Genomic DNA, 19,283 nt, shown 5'->3' with positions numbered 1-19,283 from the left:
AATATTAAATGGAAAATTCCAGAAATAAACCAGTCATAAGTTTTAGACTGTGTGCCCTTCTGAGTAGTGTGATGAAATTGTGCACCATCCTGCCTGGGATCCACAATCACTGACATCCTCATGGCTCAGTAATCCAGGATCACCCAAAGCTGCTGATCCTCCTTGTGACATATCGTCAGCAGGTCAATAGTAGCCTAACACTGTATCACAGTGCCTGTGCCATTCACCTTACTGCATCTCATTACGTAGGCATTTTATCATCTCACATCATCACAAGAAGGATGAGTACAGTAGCATAAGATATTTCGAGAGAGAGAGAGAGACCACATTCATATAACTTTTGTTACAGCATATTGTTGGAATTGTTTTATTATTAGTTATTGTTAATGTGCCTCTTATGTGCGTAATTTGTAAATTAAACTTTATCATGTGTATGTATGTATGTATAGGGAAAAATACAGTTTATATAGCATTCTGTACTACCCACAGTTTCAGGCATCCACTGGAGATCTGTACTACATATTCTCAAGCCCAGTCATTTAAAATGTTTTCTTTACATACTCTTTTGTTCCTTTTTGTCAACAACCATGTTATTGTTGAAGGTCTGGTATTACTGAAAACATTCAGTTGGAAGCAACCTTCATATGCAGATGTAGAACAAATATTGCATTCTGTGTGATATGGCAGAGGTAATGGAATTCTAGGAGTAGCAGCAGTAAAGTGTTCAGGATAACATAAAATTCGGGTCTTTTTTGTATATTTTTGGAACTTTAGGAACGTATGCAATAAATTTACATTTTCTAGTTGCAGTTTCAAACTAGAGATTGGAGCATGTTGTTGCTTGAAGAGGAAAAACAAATTGTCCAGGCAACAGGTATTACATTTCGTATTTGACAAGATCTCTTCTCAGCTTTGTTATTTTCTATCAGAGAACAAGGAACCTTTTGTTCCAAGGCCTGGTGTCGAAATGTTAGCAAAATACTACTTTAATCAAGCTAGGAATCTTATTCGTTTTCTGAACCAAGAGTACGATTTCATGAAGATTCATTTAGAGCATTAAAAAAAACTTGTGTAATATTCTTGCATTTTCAGGCTTATACAGAACTTACCTTCTGGAAAGCAAAGCGCTCCAAGTGTAGAGGTTTAGGAGTTTATTTCTGCCTGTATATATCAAGTCTGTAGTTCAAGGAACTGGGGATACAGCAGCGAACAAAACAAGTCTTACCCTCATGAAACTTACATTTTAGAGAAAAGGACTTGATAGTACCAAACTGTCAAATACATTATGTCTGGAAGTGTAAATGTGCAAAAAAGAAAAACAAAATGGGGTGAGAGGATAGCAAGTGATATGTGTGGATAGGTAAGTGCGATTTTATTAGTTGGAATTTGTTAGCCATCTGTATCACTTGGTGTGTAAACTATGAATGTTGGTCTTTTACACAAATGTATAGTTTAACTTAGGGCAAATGATATAAAGAACTCTGAATGAAAATAATGAAATGAAAAATGAACAAAAAACTGTTCCTCATAAACTAAAAGATAGGAGTTAATGAAACATTTAACACAATTTATATGTAACACACTTTTAGGAGTCTTACTTTTTGGGAAAAATTAATATTCCTCCATCTTAAAATATTTTATGTGATTATTTTCCTTCATGTATTTTATGATTAGAAGGAACAAAGGTTACAAGAATACTTTCAAAGCTAAATTTTATTTCAAAGTGCTGTTCTTTGAGTTAGGGGTGACCCTATTAACTACAGATACTGTGATTTAGGTTTTCAGCAGTATTGTTAGACAAATTAATCTAAATTTAGATCTGACTTCACTTGTTTTCCAGGGAATGTATCTGTAAGTAAATTGGTTTGTGGTCTTGTTACAGGGGGGACCCTTGATGGCAACATAATGATATAACCATCTACTTTACCTCTATATTTTCTTGGTTTTACTTGCTCATCTGTCAAGGATTAGGATTATCAGGGGCTATGCGTAAAATGTTAGTATGATACCAGGCATACAGATAGACGATACAGCTTTAACTTTTCTTTTCCCATAAAGTAAACTAGTTTAATATGACTAGTGTCATATGCAAGTAAAGTTGTATTTATGAAAATAAAATAAATTTCAGGCTGGTGAGAAAATTCAAAAAAGCCATTCAAAATTATCCTTTCCACTCAAGTCTCAGAACAGTGTTCATTGTTCTTAGAATGACAGTGGTTGATTATAAAACTTATAAATTCCTAGTTTTATATTTCAAACACAAGATAAATTCCAGTGAAGTTTAGTAAAACACTGAGTGTTCATATTTACTTAACTGTTATCATTACCCTATTATCTATAGTGACACACTAATCCCATTGAAAGATGAATATTTGGTTCAAACTGCCATGTGTGTAAAACACTTTGCCTGATGGACCTGTGCTACATACTGTGTTTAAGTGCTACTTACTTCTTTCTAAGTGAGCTACTGACATGACCTGAAAGAGACATTAAAACGGCCTTGCTAACCAGGCTGCAGATTGCTCACCAGGCTTACTCTGCAGTTTCAGTTACTCTTTGCTTCCTGTTTTCAGAAGTTACCTGAAGCTTTTGGGGCAGCTGGTTTCCCTTTCTTTGGGGGAGGATGATGTTAGTGGTGAAGGGAACTATGTATGTTTTGCCTATGAAATATTTTTAAAGTGTGAAACTAAAATATTTTAAATGCCTGAGAGTTCATTTCAGTTGTTACTCTCCAGATACAACTACTTTGCAGGCTGGATATTTTATATTGAAACAAAGGACTGTTTCAATATAAACTGTACCACTATTGCTTGGAAGGAATTAAAATTTGAGCTTTTTATTCAGCATTAGTCACTGCTGTACCTTACTGAAAAAACTACTCTTAAGCTTGACACTGTAAACAGGTGACAAATAAAATGTTTACCTACTTATTGGAACATTTTTTTTTTTTGCCAGATGATAACGTCTATAATTTTACTGTCACTGTAAAAAATAAACATTAGATAGACTGACTCTGTGAATAGAGTCCAAAAGTCTGTCATAGTAATGCTAACATGTGTTAAATAAGATCATAGGAAAACCAAATAAGGAACTTTTTGAAGATGATGATTTAAGAAAATCTCATCCCTGTACCTTCACATAACTTATATAGACTTCATGGCAAATTTTATTTCATATTAGTGATAATATGGTTATTTAATCATTTATGTTTACATTTTTAGCAGAATAAAATCTTGTGTTATCTTTGCTGAGACTCTGTAACTTGAATTTTTAAAATAAAATGTATTCTGTTTAGTCCATGAATGGTCCAAGAAAGTGCTTTGAATTTTTCCTACAAATAATTTGAAGAAAGTAATACAAAAAGAAGTTAAAATATATGGGGGAAATCTTTTTTTTAGTGTAATTACTATCTCTAATTTGTAAGGAAAGAGGGAAAGAAAAGCCTGACTTTTAAAAAACAGTTTTATTGAGGTATAAATACATACAACAAACTATATATTTAGAAGGTACAATAAGTTTGACATATGTACATAACCATGAAACAGTCACCATAATTGAGGTAATGAACATATCACACCCCAAAGTTTCCTTGGGCCCCTCCCCACCTCACGCCTCCACTCTAGGCAGCCGCTGATCTGCTTTCTGTCACGGTAGCTTAGTTGGCATTTTCTAGAATTTTACGTAAACAAAATCATGTAGTGTGCACTCATTTTTTTGTCTTCTTTCACTCAGCATAATTTTGAGATTTATTCTTGTTGTATATCAATAGTTCGTTCCTTTTTATTGCATAATCATATTCCATTGTATGGATATGACACAACATGTATCCATTCACCTGTTCATAGACATTTGGGTTGTTTTCAGTTTCTGACTATGACACACAAAGCTGCTCTGAATATTCATGTGCAAGTCTTTATATGGATATATGCTTTCATTTCTCTTGGACAATTACTTGGGAGTAGAAAGATTGGGACATAGAGTAGATGTTACGTTTAACTTTTAAAGAAATGGTGGGAGTTCCCTGGTGGCCTAATGGTTAGGATTCCGGGCTTTAACTTCATGGGTCTGGTTGAATCCCTGGTCAGGAAACTGAGATCCTGCAAGACCAGCAGCGCATCAAAAAAAAAAAAAAACCGAAATGGCAAATTGTTTTCCAAAGTGCTTGTACCATTTTTATATTCTCACCAGCAGTGTACTGGAGTTCTAGTTGCTCTTTATCCTCATCAAATTTGGCATGGTCAGTCTTTTTTTTTTTTTTTTTTTGGCTGCACCTCACGGCACACGGGATCTTAGTTCTTCGGCCAGGATTGAACCCGTGCCCCCTGCAGTGGACGTGCAGAGTCCTAGCCACTGGACCGCCAGGGAAGTCCCTGGTCAGACTTTTTAATTTTAAATATTCTAATAGGCATGTAGTAGAATCTCATTATGGTTGTAATTTGCATTTCCCTGCTGATAAATGATGTTGAGTATCATTTCATGTGTTTATTTGCCATCTATATATCTTTTTTGATGAAGTGTCTACTCAAACACTTTGCCCATATTTTAACAATTGGATTCTTTGTCTTGTGTTTTGAGAGTTCGTATATGTTCTGGATACATGTTGTTTTATCAGACGTGTGATTTGCAAATATTTTCCCTCAGACTGTAGCTTATCTCCTCCGCTTTTCCTCCCAAAGAGTGATAGAAAACATTTTAATGGAAACATAATGTGAAAATACAATTTTGTTTTGTTTATATTCCTCTGTTAGCCATGAAAAGGGACAAGTTGAGTATACAAACAAGATTGAAGAGACAATATTTAAACTTCCTAAGGGAGTAAAATATTTTAAATGTTTTTACATCACTCATATACATATAAACCATAATGTGCAAAACAGATTAACATGACTTGTAATGCCAACCTAGTAGTAAGTTGACTTATTGTTTTATTTTATCTATCATCCCCTCACTTTACTGAGGTCTCTGAACTAATATTGTTTCCTTATAGATACCTTCCATGGTTTTCCTACAATATTATCATTGTCATTCTTTATCTCTTCACCTTATTTGTTTTACCTATACCATATACCACTTATCACTACCTGACACAGTGTGTTTGGTTACTGTCTTACTCCTCCACTAAGATGTAGGCTCCATGAGGCTGAGAATTTGTCTCTTCTGTTGTCACTTGTTTTTTCCTCCTCTTATTGGTGTCTTCTGAAGAGCAGAAGTTTTAAATTTTGATGGAATCTAATTTATCAACTTTTTTCTTTTATCCATTGTGCTTTAGGTTTTGGAACTAGGAAATTTTGACTAACCCAAAGCTCACAAAGACTTTCTTTTATCTTTTCTCCTAGAAGTTTTATAGTCTTAGATTTTACATTTAGGCCTACAGTGCATTTTGAATTAATTTTTGTATATGCTGAGAGGTGCCTGATGGTACTGGCTAGGATAGAACCTCCAGTACAATTTTGAGTAGAAGTGGTGAGACTGTACATCTCTTTTTTCCTGATTTTAGGGGGAAAACATTCAGTCTTTCACCTTTTTAGTATGATGTTACCTGTAGGTTCTTGGTAGATGCACTTTATCATACTAAGGAAGTTACCTTTATAACTAGCTTGCTGAGAGTTTTTATCAGGAAAGCATGTCGAATTTTGTCTTATACTTTTTCTATATCTATTGAGATGATCATACAGTTTTTCTTGTTCCTTTTTTTTTTTTTTTTAAGTCAGCTAATACGTTGACTGATTTTAGCATGTTAAATCATCTCTGCATTCCTGGGATTGACTCCACTTGGTTGTATTATTCTTTTAAAATATTGTTGGATTTGATTTTTATTTCTATGTGATCAGTAATAATTTCCTTGCTTTCATCTGATTCTAGTTACTTGCATCTTATCTCAGTCTCCTAGTCATTCTAGTTAAGGTTTGTCAATTTTGTTGGTCATTTCAAAGAATGAACGTTTGGTTTCATTGATTCTGTGTTTATTTATTCTCTATTTTATTTATTTCTTCCCTAATTGTTATTAATACCTTCCTTCTGCTGGGCTTGGGCTTAGTTTGTTCATCTTTTTGTTGCCATTCTAGTTCCTCCAGGTATAAAGTTAGGTTATTGGTTTGAGATGTTTCTTCTTTTTTAATGAAGGCATTTACAGCTGTAAATTTTCCTCTGAGTACATACGGCCTTCCCTGTATCTCATAAGTTTTTGGTGTTTTGTGTTTTTGTTTTCTTTTGTCTCTTAACTATTTTCTGGTTTTCCTTGTGATTTCTTCTTTGACCCTGTTGGTTGTTAAAGAGTGTGTTGATTAACTTCCACATATTTGTGAATTTTGTAGTTTTCCTTATCTTATTGACTTCTAGCTTTATTCCATTATGATAGAAGAAGATACTTTGTATGATTTCAATTTTTTAAACATTTATTTAATAAATTTATTTATTTTTGGCTGCATTGGGTCTTCGTTGCTGCGCGTGGGCTTTCTCTAGTTGCGGAGAGCAGGGGCTACTCTTCGTTGCAGCGCACAGGCTTCTCATTACGGTGGCTTCTCTTGTTGCGCAGCATGGGCTCTAGGTGCGCAGGCTTCAGTAGTTGTGGCACGCGGGCTCAGTAGTTGTGGCTTGTGGGCTCTAGAGTGCAGGCTCAGTAGTTGTGGCACATGGGCTTAGTTGCTCCACAGCATGTGGGATCTTCCCAGACCAGGGCTCGAACCCACGTCCCGTGCATTGGCAGGTGGATTCTTAACCACTGCGCCACCAGGGAAGTCCCTAAACATTTATTAAGACTTATTTTATGGTTGAACATATGGTCTATCCTGGGCAATGTTCCATGTGCACTTGAGAAGAATGTATATTCTGTTGTTGGGTGGAGTGGTCTATATGTGTCTCCTAGGTTTAGTTAGTTTATACTTGTTCAAGACCTCTATATCATTATCAATATTAGTTTTAATAGATGTATTTATTTATTTATTATTTTGGGCTGTGCTGGGTCTTTGTTGCTGTGTGCAGGCTTCTCACTGCAGTGGCCTCTCCTGGTGCAGAGCACGGGCTCCAGGCACACAGGCTTCAGTAGTTGTGGATCGTGGGCTCCAGAGCACAGGCTCAGTAGCTGTGGCCCACGGGCTGAGCTGCTCCGCGGCATGTGGGATCTTCCTGGACCAGGGCTCAAACCCGCGTCCCCTGCGTTGGCAGGCAGATTCTCAACCACTGCACCACCAGGGAAGTCCCGGATCATGTCTTTTTAATCCTTTCTGTGAAACTTTGCCTTCAAAGTAATTACTAATGAGGAAGGACTTATTTTTGCCATTTTGCTATTTGTTTTCTGAATGACTTAAACCCTTTTTGTTCCTCATTTCCTCCATTATTGCCGCCTTTTGTGTTTAGTTGATGTTTTTAGTGAACTGTTTTGATCCCATTCTCACAAATTTTATTTTATTTTATTTTAATTTTTTTCTGGGGTGGTACACGGGCCTCTCATTGTTGTGGCCTCTCCCGTTGCGGAGCACAGGCTCTGGACGCACAGGCTCAGCGGCCATGGCTCACGGGCCTAGCCGCTCTGCGGCATGTGGGATCTTCCCGGACTGGGGCACGAACCCGCGTTCCCTGCATCGGCAGGTTGACTCTCAACCATTGCGCCACCAGGGAAGCCCACAAATTTTATTTGTAATTAAAGAAATTTTTTTTTGGCTGTGTTGGGTCTTCGTTGCTGTGCAGGGGCTTTCTCTAGTTGTGGCGAGAGGGAGCTACTCTTCATTGTGGTGCGCAGGCTTCTCATTGCTGTGGCTTCTCTTGTTGTGGAAAACAGACTCCAGGAGCATGGGCTTCAGTAGTTCTGGTGTGTGGGCTCAGTAGTTGTGGCTCGTGGGTTCTAGAGCACAGGCTCAGTAGTTGTGGTGCACGGGCTTAGTTGCTCCTCGGCATGTGGGATCTTCCTGGACCAGGGTTCGAGCCCGTGTCCCCTCCATTGGCAGGTGGATTCTTAAACACTGTGCACCAGGGAAAGTCCTCACAAATTTTAATAATGTTGTATTTTCATTTTGAGTCAGTTCAAAATAATTTCTAATTTCTCCTTTGATTTCTTCTTTGACCCTTGGGTTCTATAGAAGTGTGTTCACTTATTTGCAGATATTTGGGGATTTTCCAGGTATCTTTCTGTATTTATTGCTAATTTAATTTCATTGTGGCCAGTGAACATACTTTGTAAGACTTGATTCTTTTTCAATTTCAATTTATTGAGACTTGTTTTATGGCCCAGAACATGATCTATTTTGGTAAATGTTCCATGTGCACTTGAAAAGAATGTGTATTCTGTGGTTGCTGGGTGGACTGTTTTATGAATGTCAGTTAGGTCAAGTTGGATGATAATGTTGGTCAAGTCATTTCTATCCTTAACAGACATCCTGTCCACTTGTTCTATCAGTTATTGAAATATTACTGAAATCTACAGCTATAATTGTGGTTTTGTCACTTCCTCCTTGCAGTTCTACAAGTTTTTGCTTCATGTATTTTGAAGCTCTGTTATTAGATGTACATAAGCATTTATGATTATTATGTCTTCTTGATAAATTGACCTGTTTATCATTAAGAAATGGGCTTCCTTAAACCTGGTAATATTCTTTGATCTGAAGTATACTTTGTCTAATGTTAATGTAACCATGCCAACTTAATAAAAATTTTTTTTATTAGAGTATAGTTGATTTATAGTGTTGTGTCGGTTTCTGATGTATATAGCAAAGTGATTGTTTTATATATATATAGTTTTTTTCTTTTTCATCTTTTCCATTATGGTTTATTATGGGATATTGAATATAGTTCCCTGTGCTATACAGTAGGACCTTGTTGTTTACCTATTTTATATATAGTAGTTTATATCTGCTAATCCCAAACTTCTAAGTTATTCTGCCCCCATCCCCTTTCCGGTAACCTCTAGTTTGTTTTCTATGTCTGTGAGCCTGTTTCTGTTTGTATCATATTTGTATCATATTTTAGATTCCACATATTAGTGATATCATATGGTGTTTCTCTTTCTGACTTACTTTCTGACTTACTTCATTTAGTATGATAATCTCCAGGTCCATCCATGTTGCTGCACATGGCATTATTTCATTTTTTTATGGCTAGTATCCTATTTTATATATATATATGCAACATTTTCTTTATCTAGTCATCTGTCAATGGACATTTACCTTGCTTCCTTGTCTTAGCTGTTGTAAATAGTGCTGCTATGAACATTGAGGTGCATGTATCTTTTTGAATTACAGCTTTCTCTGGATATACGCCCAGGAGTGGGATTGCTGGATCATATGGCAACTCTATTTTTAGTTTTCTGGTTTTTTTTTTAAACCTCAGGATGGAGGACAGACTTTATTTATTTATTTATTAACTTATGTGAACCATTTTATTTATTTTTTGGCCACACCGTGTGACATGCATGATCCTAGCTCTCCGACCAGGAATTGAACCTGCGCCCTTGTCATTGAAAGCGTGGAGTCCCAACCACTGGACCACCAGGGAATTCCCTGTTTTTCGTGTTGTTGGGTTTTTTTAATATAAATTTATTTATTTATTTTTGGCTGCATTGGGTCTTTGTTGCTGCACCCAGGCTTTCTGTTGTTGCAGCAAGTGGGGGCTACTCTTCGTTGCAGTGCACAGGCTTCTCACTGCGGTGGCTTGTTTTTGTTGCAGAGCACGGGCTCTAGGTGTGTGGGCTTCAGTAGTTGTGGCACGTGGGCTCAGTAGTGTGGCTCACGGACTCTAGAGCGCAGGCTCAGTACTTGTGGCGCATGGGCATGTGGGATCTTCCCGGACTAGGGCTCGAACCCATGTCCCTGCATTGGCAGGCGGATTCTTAACCACTGTGCCACCAGGGAAGTCCTAGATTTAGTTTTTCTAAGGAACCTCCATACTGTTTTCCATACTGGTTGCACCAGTTTACATTCCCACCAACAGTGTATGAGGGTTCCCTTTTTTCCACACCCTCTCCAGTATTTGTTATTTGTCGACTTCTAAATGATGGCCATTCTGACCGGTGTGAGGTGATACCTCATTGTAGTTTTGATTTGCATTTTTCTAATAATTAGCGATGTTGAGCATCTTTTCATGTGCCTATCGACCATCTGTATGTTTTCTTTGAAGAAATGTCTGTTTAGGTCTTCCACCTATATTTTGATTGGGTTATTTTTGTTGTTGTTATTGAGTTGTATGAGCTGCTTATATACTTTGGAAATTAAGGCCTTGTTGGTTGCATCATTTGCACATATTTTCTCCCAGTCTGTAGGTTGTCTTTTCATTTTATGATTTCCTTTGCTTTTCAAAAGCTTATAAGTTTGATTGGGTCCCACTTGTTTATTTTTGCTTTTATTTTTATTGCCTTCGAGACTGACCTAAGAAAACAACGGTACAATTTATGTCAGAGAATGTTTTGCCTATGTTCTTTTCTGGGAGCTTTGTGGTGTCATGTCTTATATTTAGGTCCTACAGCTTTTTTTTTTTTTTTGATTGGGGTAGATATTTAAACTTAATGTAATTTTAAAAATATGGTTGAGTAAAATTCTACCACCTTGCTATTTTTTTGTTTGCTTTGTTTCCCTTTTCTCTTTTTACCTCATATTTTGGGTTGATTATTTCTTGTTTCCATTTTATCTCTTTTGTTGCCTTATTAGCTATAACTTTGTTACTGTGGTGATTGCTTTAAGGTGTATAGTATGCATCTTTACCTTATCATAGTCTGCTTTCAAGTGGTATACTACTTCATGTGTACTATAGGAGTCTTAAAGTAGTATACTTCTGTTCTCTTCTTACACACCTTTGGGTTATTACTGTCACATATTTTAGTTCTATATATGTTATAAACCTAACAATATATTACTGTTACTTTTGCTTCAAACAGTTATCTTTTAGAAAGACTTAATAGTAGGGAAAAATCTTTTATAGTTACCCATTCCTTTGTGTAGATTGATTTCCATCTGGTATTGTTTTCCTCTTACCTGAAGGACTTCGTTTAAAATTTCTTTTAGAGTCTGCTGGTGATGAATTCTTTCAGCTTTTGTACATCTGAAGAAGTCTTTATTTCTGAAAGATGTTTTTATCAGGGAAAGAATTCTAGGTTGACACTTATTTTCTTTCAGTTCTTTAAAGGTGTTTCTCCACTTTTCTCTGGCTTCACTGCTTCAGATGAGGAATTTGTTTTTTTCTTCTCTATATGATGTCTTCTTTCTTTAGCTGCTTCTTTAATATTTTCTCTTTATCACTCCTTTTAAGTAATTTGATTTTGATGTGCCTTGGTGTAGTTTTCTTGTTTTGTGTGCTTGGGGTTTACTGAGTTTTCTTGGACCTGTAGATTTATAATTTTCATTAAGTTTGGAAATGTTCCCCCACTATTTCTTTAAATAATTTTTCTGTCTTCTCACTTCCTCTTTTCTTTTGTGGACTCCAATTATGCATATATTAGAAATCAGAATACACTTGAAACTGTTGCACAGGTCACTGATCTGTTTTAATTTGGATAGTTTCTATTGCTATGTCTTCAAGTTACTAATGTTTTCTTTAAAGTCTAATCTGTCATTAATCTATTCAGTGTTATTTCTCATCTCAGATTGTAGTTGTCGCTTCTAGATGTTTGAGTTGGGTCTTTTAAAAAGATTTTTCATGCCTGTACTTAACATTCTCAGTCTTCTAGTTTTTTGAACATATGAAATACATTCAATTATCAATTATATATTGAATGATATATTATTTGAATTGCATATTATATATTGAATTTTGTCCAGTTATAATAACTTAGTGTCTTTGAGTATTCTATCATCTGTGTCATTTGTGGGTTTGCTTCAGTGGATTTTTAAAAAAAGATTTATTCATTATTTATTTCATTTATTTTTGGCTGCATCAGGTCTTAGTTGAGGCACCAGGGATCTTCATTGAGACATGCGGGATCTTTCATTGAGGTGTGCGGTCTCTTCGTTTTGGTGCACAGGCTTCTCTAGTTGTGGCACACAGTCTCCAGGGCACGTGGGCTCTGTAGTTTGTGGCACGTGGGCTGTAGTTGAGGCGTGCCAGCTCAGTAGCTGTGGCACGTGGGCTTAGTTGCCCCATAACATGTGGGATTGTAATTCCCTGACCAGGGATCAAAACCGTGTCCCCTGCATTGTAAGGTGTATTCTTTACCACTGGACCACCAGGTAAGTTCCTGCTTCAGTTGATTTTTCTCCTTGTTATGTATCATTGTTTCCTTTTCCTTTGAATGCTGCTAATTTTTAAATTTTATTCCTAGGTAATTTATTCTTTTTGTTGCAGTGGTAAATGGGAGTGTTTCCTTAATTTCTCTTTCAGATTTTTCATCATTAGTGTATAGGAATGCAAGAAATTTCTGTGCATTAATTCTGCATCCTGCAACTTTACCAAATTCATTGATTAGCTCTAGTAGTTTTCTGGTGGCATCTTCAGGATCGTCTGTGTATATAGTATGTCATCTGCAAGCAGTGACAGTTTTACTTCTTTTCCAGTTTGTATTCCTTTTATTTCTTTTTCTTCTCTGATCGCCGTGGCTAGGACTTCCAAAACTATGTTGAATAATAGTGGCGAGAGTGGACATCCTTGTCTTGTTCCTGATCTTAGAGGAAATGCTTTCAGTTTTTCACCATGGAGAATGATGTTTGCTGTGGGTTTGTTGTATATGGCCTTTATTATGTTGAGGTAGGTTCCCTCTATGCCCACTTTCTGGAGAGTTTTTATCATAAATGGTGTTGAATTTTGTCAAAAGCTTTTTCTGCACCTATTGAGATGATCGTATGGCTTTTATTCTTCAGTTTGTTAATATGGTGTATCACATTGATTGATTTGCATATGTTGAAGAATCCTTGCATCCCTGGGATAAATCCCACTTGATATGGTGTATGATCCTTTTAGTGTGTTGTTGGATTCTGTTCGCTAGTATTTTGTTGAGGATTTTTGCATCTATATTCATCAGTGATATTGGTGTGTAATTTTCTTTTTTTGTAGTATCTTTGTCTGGTTCTGGTATCAGGGTGATGGTGGCCTCATAGAATGAGTTTGGGAGTGTTCCTTCCTCCGCAATTTTTGGAAGAGTTTGAGAAGGATGGGTGTTAGCTCTTCTGTAAGTGTTTGATAGAATTCACCTGTGAAGCCATCTGGTCCTGGAGTTCTGTTTGTTGGAAGATTTTTAATCACAGTTTCAATTTCATTACTTGTGATTGGTCTGTTCATATTTTCTATTTCTTCCTGGTTCAGTCTTGGAAGGTTATACCTTCTACAAATTTGTCAGTTTCTTTCAGGTTGTCCATTTTATTGGCATAGAGTTGCTTGTCATAGTCGCTTAGGATGCTTTGTATTTCTTTGGTGTCTGTTGTAACTTCTTCTGTTTCATTTCTAATTTTATTGATTTGAGTCCTCTCCCTCTTTTTCTTGATGAGTCTGGCTAATGGTTTATCAATTTTGTTTATCTTCTCAAAGAACTAGCTTTTAGTTTTATTGATCTTTGTTATTGTTTTCTTTGTTTCTATTTCATTTATTTCTGCTCTGGTCTTTATGATTTCTTTCCTTCTGCTAACTTTGGGTTTTGTTTGTTCTTCGTTCTCTGGTTCCTTTAGATGTAAGTTTAGATTGTTTATTTGAGATTTTTCTTGTTTCTTGAGGTAGGCTTGTATAACTATAAACTTCCCTCTTAGAAGTGCTTTTGCTGCATCCCATACATTTTGGATTGTCGTGTTTTCATTGTCATTTGTCTCTAGGTATTTTCTGATTTCCTCTTTGATTTCTTCAGTGATCTCTTGGTTATTTAGTAACGTATTGTTTAGCCTCCATGTGTTTGTGTTTTTTATGTTTTTTTTCCCTGTAATTGATTTCTAATCTCATAGCGTTGTGGTCAGAAAAGTGCTTGATATGATTTCAGTTTTCTTAAATTTACTGAGGCTTGATTTGTGACCCAAGATGTGATGTATCCTGGAGAATGTTCCATGCTCACTTGAGAAGAAAGTGTAATCTGCTGTTTTTGGATGGAATGTCCTATAAATATCAATTCAATCTATCTGGTCTATTGTGTCATTTAAAGCTTGTGTTTCCTTATTAATTTTCTGTTTGGATGATCTGTCCATTGGTGTAAATGAGGTGTTAAAGTCCTCCAGTATTATTGTGTTACTGTCGATTTCCTCCTTTGCAGCTGTTAGCAGTTGCCTTATGCATTGAGGTGTTCCTATGTTGGGTGCATATATATTTATAATTATATCTTCTTCTTGGATTGATCCCTTGATCATTATGTAGTGTCCTTCCTTGTCTGTTGTAACATTCTTTATTTTAAAGTATATTTTATCTGATATGAGTATTGCTACTGCAGCTTTCTTTTGATTTCCATTTACATGGTATATCTTTTTCCATCCCCTCACTTTCAGTCTGTATGTGTCCCTAGGCCTGAAGTGGGTCTCTTGTAGACAGCATATGTATGGGTCTTGTTTTTGTATCCATTTAGCGAGCCTGTGTCTTTTGGTTGGAGCATTTAATCCATTCACATTTAAGGTAATTATCAATATGTATGTTCCTGTTAACATTTTCTTAATTGTTTTGGGTTTGTTTTTGTAGGTCCTTTTCTTCTCTTGTGTTTCCTACTTAGAGAAGTTCCTTTAGCATTTGTTGTAGAGCTGGTTTGGTAATGCTGAATTCTCTTAGCTTTTGCTTGTCTGTAAAGCTTTTGATTTCTCCATTGAATCTGAATGAGATCTTTCAAGGATAGAGTAATCTTGGTTGTAGCTTCTTCCCTTTCATGACTTTAAATATGTCATGCCATTCTCTTCTGGCTTGTAGAGTTTCTGCTGAGAAATCAGCTGTTAACCTTATGGGAGTTCCCTTGTATGTTATTTGTGGTTTTTCCCTTGCTGCTTTCAATAATTTTTCTTGTCTTTAATTTTTTCCAATTTGGGCTCCAGGGGTGCGGGCTTCACTAGCTGTGGCACGCGAGCTCAGTAGTTGTGGCTCACAGGCTCTAGAGTGCAGGCTCAATAGTTGTGGCACATGGGCTTAGTTGCTTTGTGGCATGTGGGATCTTCCCAGACCAGGGCTCAAACCCGTGTCCCCTGTAGTGGCAGGCAGATTCTTAACCACTGGGCCACCAGGGAAGTCCCTTTTTTAAAAAATTTTTTTTATTTATGGCCGTGTTGGGTCTTCGTTGCTGTGCATGGGCTTTCTCTAGTTGCGTCGAGTGGGAGCTACTCTTCGTTGCGGTGTGTGGGCTTCTCATTGTGGTGGCTTCTCTTCTTGTGGAGCACGGGCTCCAGGCGTGTGGGCTTCAGTAATCGTGACACACCGGCTCAGTAGTTGTGGCTTTCGGGCTCTAGAGTGCAGGCTCAGTAGTTGTGACACACGAGCTTAGTTGGTCCGCAGCATGTGGGATCTTCCCAGACCAGGGATCGAACCCGCTTCCCCTGTATTGGCGGGCCGATTCTTAACCACTCTGCACCAGGGAATCCCTCCTTAACTTTTTAAAAATAAAAAGAGGTAAACTTTTGTGAATGCTATTAGAGGTTTTTTAAAAGTTGGAGTTCACTGAAGGCCTTAACAGTAAATAAACAAAATTTATTTCCTACACTTTACTATATGGACTATAATTGCAGTAGAGCTCAAGTTAACGTTTTTCTTTAATGGCATGACTATTCTGATTTCTCTTAATTCGTCATAGAGTACAAATTTCATTTCTGAGTCTTATTTAAACTTATGTAAGATATAGTCCTGGTTCTTCCCTCAACCTCCACTCCTCCCCCCACCGAAAACCATTGAAGTTCCATTGTAATTCTTTACTTTTCAAAATTTCACCCTTTTTTGGTCCACAAAGTAGTCTGGATTTGCCACATTAATTTTTTAAAATAAAAAAAACCCCATAGTGTATCTAGATTCAGTTATAGTAGCCTAGCAAATAACTTCTGTTAAGTTATGTGGGGTCCTAGTTCCGCTACCAGGGATCGCATCTGTGCCCCCTGCAGTGGAAGCACGGAGTCTTAACCATTGGACTGCCAGGGAAGTCCCTTAACTAGAGTCTTTTGCAAGTACCAGTACTTTTGTTATCTAAACAGTGTTTGGAAATCTTGATTATTTCAGAAACATTACAGACCTAAATATATATCCAAAAGAATTGAAAATTGGTACTCAAGTAAATACATTGTTCATACATGTTTATAGCAGTACTATTCACAGTAGCCAAAAGGTGGAAATAGTCCAAATGTCTGTCAGTGGATGAAGAGATAAACAAATTGTGGTACATGCACACAGTGGAATATTTATTATTCAGCCATAGAAAGGAAGGAAGTATCTGAAACATGGTAGAACATGGATGAAACTAGAAAACATGCTAAATGAAAGAAGCCAGATACAAAAACTCACATTCTATATGATTCTATTTATATGAAATATACAGAATAGATAAACCCGAAGAGGCAGAAGTGGGATTGGGGTGGCTGTGGGGTGGGGAGAATGGGGAGAAACTGCTTAATGGGTAAAGGGTTTTACTTTGGAGTGACAGAAGTATTTTGGAACTAGATAGAGGTGGTGGTTGCACTATATTATGAACATACTAAATGCCATTGACTTACTTTAAAATTGTATGTTTTCTTATGTGAATTTCACCTCAGTAAATTATTTTAAAAAGCTACAAAGATAGCTTACTTTAAAATTGCCATAATGTGATAAACAATGTTAGTGTTTTCAAAATTGGAAATAAGTTAGAATGCAGATGTTTTTACAAACATTGGTATTTTAATAAAATGTGAATAAACTTCTTAACTCTAAAAGGTTATTTTTCATCCTTATTTAAAGCTGCAGATGAAAACTGCAAAAATAGAAGTGAAACCTGTAACAGTGCCTATAGTAAAAATACAGTAAAGACACCTGCTCACCTCGTTTTAGATGTTTATTCTAATGAGATGAAATGTTTTAGTTTATTTCTTCTTCTAGTTCAGTCTGTAATACTAGCTGCAAGATAATTTATCACTGAAAAATATAAAAGCATAATATAATTAGAAGTCAAATACTCATACATATTTGTACTACCATTGATTGAGTTTAGTATGTTTATCAGAATTAAAAAGTTGCTTACTTTACGTAATTTGAACATACATTAACTGAAAATTATATATTTTCACATGTCTGTGGTCTCAGCCCCTTTTCTAGAATCTAGGATTAAAGTAAATTATTACTGGCAATCATGCTTAATTATTTTAAAGTGTTATATATGATCTTTCTGGATAGAAATTACTATATGAAATTATTTTCCTAAATTTACATAGTTTAGAAGTGTTAGTTTAATTTTTCAGTATATTTCCATATTCAATATATTTAAATAGTTATATCAGACAATTTGCAAGATAGAGTTTTACTAATTTAAAAAAAAATCTGATTTCAATATACAGATGTTAATCTACTAAATTACTGATTTTCTTTTCTAGAATTGAGAGCATACAAATAAAATAAAATGACAACTTCCTGGAGTGATCGGTTACAAAATGCAGCAGATATGCCTGCTAACATGGATAAACATTTCCTGAAAAAGTATCGACGAGAAGCTTATCATCGGTAAGTATTTTGTCTATTTAATCCTCAAAACAGCTCTATAAAGTGGGCGTATACTATCTTCATTTTACAGATGATGAAATTAACGTGCAGAGTGGTTAGGCAGTTTACCCTAGATCACATAGCTGGTTCATGGTTCAAACCCAGTCCAAAGTCCAGAATTTTATTGCCAGAATTTTACAACCACACTGTTGGTGCTTTTTAAAAAAAATTCTTACTGCTTCTTATATCTACTAAAACAAGTCCTTAAGAGCAGAAAGTCTTCAGCTGCTAGAAAATTGTGCCTTAGTTATTAATGCAGTTTGTTTTTTTCTGTTTTAAAATGAGATATATTTTTAATTTATCACAATGTCAAAGATTCAAAAGGTTAGGTATTAGTATAGATATGGGGAAACAGGCACTGTCTTTTTTTTTTAATTTTTGAATTTCATTTTATTTTTTTATACAGCAGGTTCTTATGAGTTATCCATTTTATACATATTAGTGTGTATATGTCAATCCCAATCTCTCAATTCATCACACACCCCCCTCCACTTTCCCCCCTTGGTGTCCATACATTTGTTCTCTACATCTGTGTCTCAGTTTCTGCCCTGCAAACCAGTTCATCTGTACCATTTTTCTAGGTTCCACATATATGCGTTAATATACGATATTTGTTTTTCTCTTTCTGACTTAATTCACTCTGTATGACAGACTCTAGATCCATCCACGTCTCTACAAATGACACAGTTTTGTTCCTTTTTATGGCTGAGTAATGTTCCATTGTATATATGTACCACATCTTCTTTATCCATTCATCTTTCGAAGGGCATTTAGGTTGCTTCCATGTCCTGGCTATTGTAAATAGTGCTGCAGTGAACATTGTGGTACATGTGTCTTTTTGGATTATGGTTTTCTCATGGTATGTGCCCAGTAGTGGGATTGCTGGGTCATATGGTAATTCTATTTTTAGTTTTTTAAGGAACCTCCATACTGTTCTCCATAGTGGCTGTATCAATTTACATTCCCACCAACAGTGCAAGAGGGTTCCCTTTTCTCCACACCCTCTCCAGCATTTGTTGTTTGTAGATTTTCTGATGATGCCCATTCTAACTGGTGTGAGGTGATACCTCATTGTAGTTTTGATTTGCATTTCTCTAATAATTAGTGATGTTGAGTAGCTTTTCATGTGCTTCTTGACCATCTGTATGTCTTCTTTGGAAAATGTTTAGGTCTTCTGCCCATTTTTGGATTGGGTTGTTTGTTTTTTTAATATTGAGCTGCATGAGCTGTTTATATATTTTAGAGATTAATCTTTTGTCCATTGATTCGTTTGCAAATATTTTCTCCCATTCTGAGGGTTGTCTTTTCGTCTTGTTTGTAGTTTCTTTTGTTGTGCAAAAGCTTTTACGTTTCATTAGGTGCCATTTGTTTATTTTTGTTTTTATTTTCATTACTCTAGGAGGTGGATCATAAAAGATCTTATTGTGATTTATGTCAAAGGGTGTTCTTCCTTTGTTTTCCTCTAAGAGTTTTATAGTGTCCGGTCTTATATTTAGGTCTCTAATCCATTTTGAGTTTATTTTTGTGTATGGTGTTAGGGAGTATTCTAATTTCATTCTTTTACATGTAGCTGTCCAGTTCTCCCAGCACCACTTATTGAAGAGACTGTCTTTTCTCCATTGTATATCCTGGCCTCCTTTGTCATAGACTAGTTGACCATAGGTGCATGGGTTTATCTCTGGGCTTTCTACCCTGTTCCATTG

The 19,283-nt window shown here is 36.1% G+C and overlaps 1 protein-coding gene across 3 annotated transcripts in view; it reads left to right on the top strand.

The window, feature by feature from the left end:
- The window catches only part of NT5C2 (5'-nucleotidase, cytosolic II), a 164,963-nt gene that overhangs the window by 55,678 nt on the left and 90,002 nt on the right, over positions 1-19,283 (top strand). For all 3 annotated transcript variants that reach the window (XM_089897312.1, XM_089897314.1, XM_089897311.1), the window contains exon 2: positions 17,415-17,541. In XM_089897312.1, coding sequence (XP_089753438.1) covers positions 17,441-17,541 — 101 coding nt within the window. In that variant the 5' untranslated portion in view covers positions 17,415-17,440. The remainder of the gene's footprint in view (positions 1-17,414; positions 17,542-19,283) is intronic.

The sequence above is a fragment of the Delphinapterus leucas genome, chromosome 16 (assembly GCF_059928025.1).
Source record: "Delphinapterus leucas isolate spDelLeu-1000000601 "Yukka" chromosome 16, BTC_Dleu_Yukka2, whole genome shotgun sequence".
Classification (NCBI taxonomy): domain Eukaryota; kingdom Metazoa; phylum Chordata; class Mammalia; order Artiodactyla; family Monodontidae; genus Delphinapterus; species Delphinapterus leucas.
The sequence above is the reverse complement of the archived record's forward strand: the minus strand, read 5'-3'. Positions and strand labels throughout refer to the sequence as shown.